Source organism: Alnus glutinosa, chromosome 3, assembly GCF_958979055.1.
Source record: "Alnus glutinosa chromosome 3, dhAlnGlut1.1, whole genome shotgun sequence".
Classification (NCBI taxonomy): domain Eukaryota; kingdom Viridiplantae; phylum Streptophyta; class Magnoliopsida; order Fagales; family Betulaceae; genus Alnus; species Alnus glutinosa.
Window position 1 is genome coordinate 23,438,408 of NC_084888.1, and position 8,608 is coordinate 23,447,015.

Sequence of the window (8,608 nt, forward strand, 5' to 3'; positions counted from 1 at the left end):
ACAGTCAGACAAATGTTTTAACAAGGATCTAGAAACATGTAAAATGCGAGATGCAAAAGTACTTTGTTGAACTTATGCATGCATCCAAGTATTGGAATATCAAGTTTTGATTTAAGAAGTCGAACGTTAGATCAAAGACTTATATAGCCATGAGTACGATAGATATGAAGTAAAGTGGTAATACATAGAATTGATGATGATGTAGGAGTACATCAGAAGTCAAAATGCAGACATAGGATGAATGGGTTATTGACAAGTCTCACAAAGTTTTACCTAAAAAGTAAAGGTGGTTACTTTTGTAGGTAAGATAGTTAGTTGGAGAGGTATAGCAACAAAATGGTTGTTAACTCCAAACTAGACCAAGGATGTTTTGCGAGTCATAGAAACACAAAAGTTATCTAAAGTGAGAAGATGTCTCTTAGGGAGGTCTTTCAAAGAGGTAATGAGGTGGCGTGATTCTATTGTGACTAAGTTTTGATATATCTTTGTTTACAAGTTACTTGCTTTGGTGAAACATTGGATGTTTCATTTTGTGAATAAAGATTACAAATAAGTGTCCAATTGGAATTAAGGACAAGTGAGAGAATGTTGGAATTGGTGTCCAAATAGTCATAAGTCCTTGTAATTTATAAAATATTGTTCGTAGTCATACATGGAACTGAGAAATCCATCTATACTATAACATGTCAACCTTAACGATCTATCTTGATTAGGAAAAGTAGGAAGGGATTTGGGTTGATATGTTGGTATAAGAGTAAGGTAATGCCATGCACCGAACAGACTATGTGAGTCATTATTCTTTCAACACTGTAATTAAGAATGATGTATATGCACGATGACTTATAACAATTACTCTAAACCTTGAGAAGATTGCGAACTCAGATGTAAAGTGTAGGTCATTTTTATGTATAAGAATAGGATCAAATCGTTGGTCAACACTTCTATGCATTGAGTGATCGCATGTAGCATTGTGGGAACACTATCTTCAAGAAGAAATCCAAATCCTTTGTCATGGAACAAAGCGATAAGGAATATTCCCCTTGATGTAGATTTAATGGGATTGATTATCCTAAAGCTCGGGACTGAGTGTTTTAGTGGTATTTACTAAAACTTTGTTTTGTGTAAGGTGAGATGAAAAACTCATAAGGTACAAAAATGATATATCATGTAATTAAATCAGGCGTATCAAAGAAAAGTGGTAGTAAACTAAATAACAATGTATTGGCTTTCATTCGATTACAGAATGATTCCATGGAGGGTAATATGTAATATAAGTATGTCGCGGGGATTGATTCATTAATTTGAAAATACATATTAGAGTGCAATCACATTTGTTGTGATTAAATAGGGCCGTGTGATATTGTCATAGACCTATTTAAAGCTAATTGTATTTTTCCCTCAAAGTCCCTCTTTGAGCTGATGTAAATTGATTATCTGCTATGAGTCTCGGTTATTTATTTATTTATGTTGGAATGTTTTATTTGATAAAACATGGCCAAATAAATATGATTCCTAAGTGGCTCATTACTTAGAAATGATTGGAGTTAGGAATTAATTTCCTATGGGCTTACGCAGTTAAAGAGCTATGGTTTATGAATTAATTTCTATAGGCTTAAGCAGTTAAAGAGCTATGGGCTCTTGGAATTAATTCCAAAAGGTTTAAGTAGGGATAAAGGAGCATTGGGCCTTAGAGATAAAACCCAAGCCCATGCTGAATAGTTTGTAGCAATAGGCTAGGGTTAAAACCCTAGCCCTAGATGCACAGGGAGATAATTATCTCCCTATGGCCGGCTAGTGCATGGCCAATGGGAGTGTTTCACTCCCCTTGGCCTTGCACCTTAGATAATAGGAGGTGAAATTCAATTCATCCTAGGACCCTATCCTATCTTTGTTATAGCTTTGGTTTATCTCCTAACCCTATAATAAATGTAAATCTAAGTTTATAAATAGAAAGCCATAGTGAAGTATTGTTTAGTAATTCATTGCTTCAAGTTGAGTCCACACTCACGGTCATATTCAGTCATCAGAGAGAAGATTTGGAGGTTGAGTCAAGAACACGTTTTTCACCATTCAACATGCAATGAGCAAATCCACCAAAGTCAGCTAGTTTCAGTAGCCTAGGAGAGACTGATTTCCATTGTAAGTATTGTGAACATGTTAGTTTAATTAATCTAGTCTTGTTTATCTTGAAGAAATTTTTTTTAGGATTGGTATTCCGCTGCGCATACTTTGATTAGTGCATGATCCCCAACAGGTACACTGATATGTGTAGGATAGCGACCATGGGCTTACTATACAGGTTAACCCTATGGTCAAAGGTTTATTTTTATGTTTAACCATGAATCCAATGGTTCTTTTGATAACTGCAACCATGTTTGAGTGGTGGCCACTATAGACAGATGTCATTAGTGGCGTGGGCCACCCGAGGTCGGACTTGGTTAGGTTGCTAAAGATGGATGGCAGCGTACAATATGCGGGGCATCAATATTGTATTACAGGTCTTTCAAGATAGTGTCAACCCTGCCAGGAAGGGGTTGATATCTCGGGTAGAGTAAATGGTGTGGAGCTATGACATGATTTTCTTATTACATCATATATAATATCTATACTGTATTCATAATGACATTGTCAAATGATAAATTGTAACTTTGCATTGTTGCATGTGATTTATAAATAGCTGAGTTTACAACATGATAATATGTACACTATGTGTATTATTACTCATTAGGTTGTGGACTTACATTTGTATCTTTTCCACCTATTAAACATATAATGTTTTATAGTTGGACTACCTTTAGATGTTGGATTCGAGATGGACTTTGAAGCAGATATTGCCATTTGGCACCATGATATCGATCCGATTAGTGCTTGATGACTGATTGCAGGATTTTGTAGGCCGCTCATCATAATTAGTACTTTTGGGTGATATTGTAGGCTTAGTATTTAAGGCCTTATTATATATTAAAGTTTTTTAGTTTAAATCTTTTATATCGATGATTTGTATAGTGATTTCAGTTAATATGATGACTCTTAGTAGATACTCTGGTTATAATTATAGTTGATAGAATATCTTATATTTTCGTTGCGTAGTATTTTTTTTTTTTTTTGAGAAGTATAGATCCCTGAGTCTTATTCCTTGTGGAATGGGACTAGGTGGTGAATCTTGAAATTAATTACCATTTATTTAATTTCTCGGGGCGTTACAGCAAGACAAATGCGGTTACTTAAAAGTGATAACTGCCTAAGGCGGTTGCGGTTAAGAGGCAATAATTGCAACCATAACCGCTTATACACCCTTACTCGCGGCGGCTCCTAGAAAAGCTAATGGCATCGCGATGGTTGCCGTTAACCGAGCACCACAATGGAGTATAAACTGCATTAGTTTTTGTTTTCATCTTTATTTTGGAGAATACTGTTCAATTTGTTATTTTTTGAAAATACCAATCAAAATTTTACCAAATGAATTTTTGCTTGTAGGTCCCACAAACAACTTTTTTCTTTCAAATGTGGCCCCCCACCAAACTAATTCTCAATTTTTACCATTTTAAAAACTCTTTTCAAAATTCAAAATCTAAAACACTTATAAGAAGTTTACCAAATCAACCAATAGGTCCTGAATGTCATTCCTTTTTTATTGAGTGTTGGCTATGTAGTGGGCTCTTGAACCTATATGGGCTTTTCTATATAGTACACATTTTTGTTGGGTTGGGCTTTATATTAATTCAGCCCATAGCTAATTCCATTTCACTTAATTTGTAATATTTTATCATATAGCCAAGAATGATAGTGAACAATTTAATAGAGAAAAGGAGAAACTTCAATCATTAGACCTCTCCGCAAAGTATTATGGTCTTTGCAATGTTAACATTGAATTATTAAAAGTTGTAATGTTGGTATCCCATGTTTCAACCCTTTTTAGTTTCACTCCTACCATTAGGGTTTAGGGTTAAATCAAATGGCAAACAGGTAAAATGTCTCTCTTATAACCCTGTACAATTTATAAAATTACCCTTAATTAAAAAAATTATATATATATATATATATATATATATATATATTTTTAAAAAATGTAAAACAAAAAAAAAAAAACGTAAAACACTTGGTCATGCCATGGATCACTAGACGCACGGCTTGGTAGTAGGTCAGTAGTGGAATTTTTACTTCTTTTTTTAATAATTTTAAAAATGGTGGTATTTTGGGCATTTTGATATCCTTCATTAGAATTTAACAGAAAATCATAATGGATAGATGAAATTAAAAGTGACATAAACATGAAATACCGACATTGTAACTTTTGATAACTCAAGGTTAGCATTGGAAAGACCATGATACTTTGGGAGGCTAAGTGAAATTTTTTTATTTTTTATTTTTTTAACAAAAAAAAAAAAAGAAAATAAAAAGAGGTGAACAATTTAATAGAAAAAAAGAATGCCGGTGAACAGTTGAATATAAAAGAGTAGCAATATATACTTAACAAGACCCTTAATTACTAAAGTTTATATTTATTATTTATTATGAATTGCAATATATAGGTGATAGAAAAGTTTTGACTGATATACTAGCATATCTGTCAAAAAAATGTATTGACTATTACATTATGGTATGAATGAAATAAGCTTTTGCAGCTCTCTTGGCATAAGTATTGTGACTTTTTCAATGGTTAAGATTTAATTTTATTTTCTCTCCGCTAAAAAAAAAATATTATTTTCTACCTGAAAAATGAAAATGACTTCTAAAATAAAGCAAGTGTGTGTGTGCATAATGTGTTAACAAAATAATGCGGAAATAAAATAACACAATATTTTTGTTAACGAAGTGGAAATTCAAGATGAGAAAAACCATTCCGGGGTAGCCAAACCCATGATATCTACTATTCAGAAGACAAGACTAAATACAAAGTAGTAACACTCACATACCTATGATGCAGTGGTCGTACCTTGATCTCTAACGTGTAACCCAACATGAACGCCTCCCAACCAAGTCTCCTACTTGAAGGAGTCTTCAATGGAATCCTTTACCTTAGGGCCAACCCCTAAGATAGACTTTAGTTTAAACGCAGCAAAAACACACACAACAACGGCTTCAGAGAGATCAACTTAGCTCAATAGACTCACAATATAGTTCTCTAAGCACTAGTGGAAATCAATACCGAATTCTTGCTGTTCTCAAGCCTAGAGGCCTCTATTTATAGGCTGACAGTTCAAATGAGCGTCTGGCTTTGATAAAACTGGGCGCCGTTCGGACGGTGATCATAGGCCGTCCGGATGGACAACTGTGCGACCGAAATTCCGAGAATTTCACTGAAAATCTTTCCTGTTTGAGAGCTGCGTCAGGGCAATGTTGCCCTGTCGTCCGGACGATCACACGTTCGCTGCAAGTAATTTCTATATAGAGGCTTCGCGCGTCCGGACCGGGAGGATGGTCGTCCGGATGACTGATCTGATGCACGCAATTTTCATATCTGATGCTCGTGTGACCGGACCATGCTGACTGGCGTCCGGACGTTTGGATTTGAATTGCGATACTTGCCTTATGGATGAGCGCGTCCGGATGAGAATCCACGTCGTCCGGACGGTTGCAACGATCTTCCCATATTTGTGTTTTGGAAAGAAATCCTAAAGCTTGATCGAACATTGAAAGTTGTCCGGACGGGCTGCTGAATCGTCCGGACAGATGCAAGCTGGAGCAGTTCGAAGCTTCTCGACACAGAAGAAGGTCCGGACAGGAATCCACATCGTCCGGATGGATGATGCTTTAGTTTGATGTGCATCTGGGCGGCTGATGCTTTGGACAGCTGGGCGTCCGGACGGCTGGCAGGGAACTGAATTTTTTGACTTGCAAACTGAGCAGAATCTTCTGGAAACACTTCTGAATAGCAGAATCTCTGTTAAAAAGCATCATTACAATGAAGTGATTTTGTCCAACAGAATGCGACTAATTACAAACTAACACTATCTTTCTTATAAAATACTTAAACTAAATCTTGACTATTGAAAAAACTACAACACCTATTCTTTAGTCACAATTCTAACAATTTACAATTCCATTTGGAGATGTTTTAGAAATGGTTGTCAACTCGACCTTTATTTATTTATTTATTTTTTTTAAAAAAAACAACTATTACCCAACAAAAACAAAAAAATTAACACCCAAACGTCCCTAATTGTTATTTTGTTTCGGAGGATCAAGCCTATCACCAGCGGAAAGCTACGAAAGTATTCAAAAAGGCAAACAGAAGAGCACATTTTGCAGTAAAATTGGATGCTTCTCATAATTTTTTGGTTTTGTTCATTGTAATTCCCATTTCCTGTTTGTAGCCCCGCCGCTGTTCGGTATTACTTGGAAAATAAAAGTAAAAAATAAACAAAAATTGTACGAAGTCAATTTATCAGTCTATATATTAAGCAATATTTTAATTACTAAGATGTATTTTGTAGAACCTTGAATAATCTTACGCTTCACATTCATTTATTATAATTATTTTATATTAATTGACATGATTTATTTTAAGTTGTTTTATATTAGTGACCTAAAACATACCACATCATTTAGTCTGAAGAGTATCATTCATTTACATATTTTTTTTAAGAAAAATTTTATATGCATTTTGATATAACAGTAAAAATTATTATTCTATAATTATTATTGAATTTTAAATTTAACATTAATTTATTGCCGCGCCAAAAAAAAAAATATGCCCTTAGACTTTTCCCTTCTTATTATTTTAGTGTTTTTTTTTTTTGTTGAAAAACTATGGCCTTATAATTCAGATTTCAGAGAGATCATAAGTGGATAGGCTTATCTAGCGCTCATCCATGTGGCATCACCTAAATGAAGATCCATATCCTCTTAAGAAAACCCAGTCCGCCACGTGGCAAGCCAAGATCATGCAAAAGATCAAAAACCCCAACATCCCTTCCTAAAATTCAACCCAACTAAAACAGAAGAAAAGCTGCTCGCTCCGGAACCAAGGCCATGGCTTCTCTAGCAACCTTAGCTGCTGTGCAACCAGCCACCATCAAGGGCCTTGGTGGAAGCTCCATTACTGGAACAAAGCTCTCTGTCAAGCCCACTCGCCAGAACCTAAGGCCCAAAAGTTTCAGGTAATACCACTATGCAACTGCCAGAAAATGAGAAAATGCCTTTGGAGTAACTGAACGATTTTTTTATTTTTTATATTATTTTTGGATAACCGAGGTATCCGGGCTTCGTTCCAACTAAATTTTTGGACACCGTGTAAAACACCCCTTTACTCGAGTCAGATAAAACTCCGGCTTCGTCGATGGGCGTGGCAGGAATTGTTAACATTGACTGATGCTTGTTGGTATTGGACAGGACTGGTGCTGTGGTGGCAAAGTATGGTGACAAGAGTGTCTATTTTGATTTGGAGGACTTGGGGAACACCACTGGACAGTGGGACTTGTATGGCTCAGATGCCCCTTCACCCTACAACTCTCTTCAGGTTTGTGACTCCTTTTTACTTTAATAAAAACTAGGATATATATGAAAGCTCTGCTTGACAGGTTACCGGGAAGAACAATAATGTATTTATGCAGTAAAGATGAAGACTTGAGTGGTAGAAATAGTAAAATGTTATGCTTATAGTAATGGAATCAAATAAGGATTCATTAAATGAAGAGATGCTTTTAATATATTTTTTTATGGTCATTAAAATGATCTGCGACGATAATATAAAACAAGTACTGACTATTGTGCATAATATTGGGTGATGATGCTATATATAACATGTCAATGGGATGACCAAGCTTGTTAATTGGAACAAGAAATGAAAACAAAAAAAAGAGCACTCATTATATTGTGTTGGAGGAGGATAGCAACAATTTAGGATAATTAAAGGTGTGAGTTGATTATCATTTATCGTGTGGGAATGCCTAAAATATGTTTGACCTGAGATGGAGCATCACAACTCACAAGAACTCCACAAAAGCAGACTGCTCCAACGTTGAGGCTGTGAAATGTTAGCCTGTGGATGAATGCATTAGTTTTGAGTTAATTTGTGATATTTCTTAGCCTTGGTCAGAACATTGTTTGAGTTATATAGCTTATTCTTGTATATGGAATGGCAGAGCAAGTTCTTTGAGACATTTGCAGCTCCATTCACCAAGAGGGGATTATTGCTCAAGTTCTTGATATTGGGAGGAGGTTCCACCCTTGCATACCTCAGTTCCACTGCTTCAGGCGACATCCTACCAATTGTGAAGGGCCCTCAACTACCACCACAGCCTGGCCCACGTGGCAAGATCTAAATTGCTTTCAGATCCTTTTCTTTCAAGCCTTTCATTATGTGCACAACTTATTTTCATTTTTAATCTTGTAAGTAAGTCTAAAGCCTGCGTACCTAAGACCCTTGACCAACTATGCAAATGATATTTATTTCTGGTACAATTTCTTGTATTGCTCTTATATGTCTAAATTTATGATCGATTGTTTGATTTTGATACTTTAATCATCTCATTTGCTGTTGTTAGTCTTGTAAAATTGCTCAATGTGAGTGCTAGTCCCTTGATGTGCAAATGGCACAAGCTTCTTTTTGGATATGTTAGGGGCTGACCAGCCAAATTTCTAGAGTCCTGTTGTGCTTAAAAGG

At 35.6% G+C, this 8,608-nt stretch overlaps 1 protein-coding gene across 1 annotated transcript; it reads left to right on the forward strand.

The window, feature by feature from the left end:
* The first annotated feature begins 6,915 nt into the window (after positions 1 to 6,915).
* Positions 6,916 to 8,406, forward strand: LOC133862568 (photosystem I reaction center subunit VI, chloroplastic-like). Its single transcript, XM_062298402.1, has 3 exons — positions 6,916 to 7,103; positions 7,336 to 7,462; positions 8,088 to 8,406. Exons 1-3 carry the CDS (start codon positions 6,976 to 6,978, stop codon positions 8,265 to 8,267), a joined length of 435 nt encoding a protein of 144 aa, XP_062154386.1. The 5' UTR covers positions 6,916 to 6,975; the 3' UTR covers positions 8,268 to 8,406.
* The last annotated feature ends 202 nt before the right edge of the window (positions 8,407 to 8,608 follow it).

Bases quoted from the DNA above. Each gene is read 5' to 3' on its own strand.
- LOC133862568 (XM_062298402.1), top strand. From the start codon at position 6,976: ATGGCTTCTCTAGCAACCTTAGCTGCTGTGCAACCAGCCACCATCAAG. The intron at 7,104-7,335 runs GTAATACCACTA...GGTATTGGACAG, and splicing joins CTAAGGCCCAAAAGTTTCAG to GACTGGTGCTGTGGTGGCAA. The intron at 7,463-8,087 runs GTTTGTGACTCC...ATGGAATGGCAG, and splicing joins CACCCTACAACTCTCTTCAG to AGCAAGTTCTTTGAGACATT.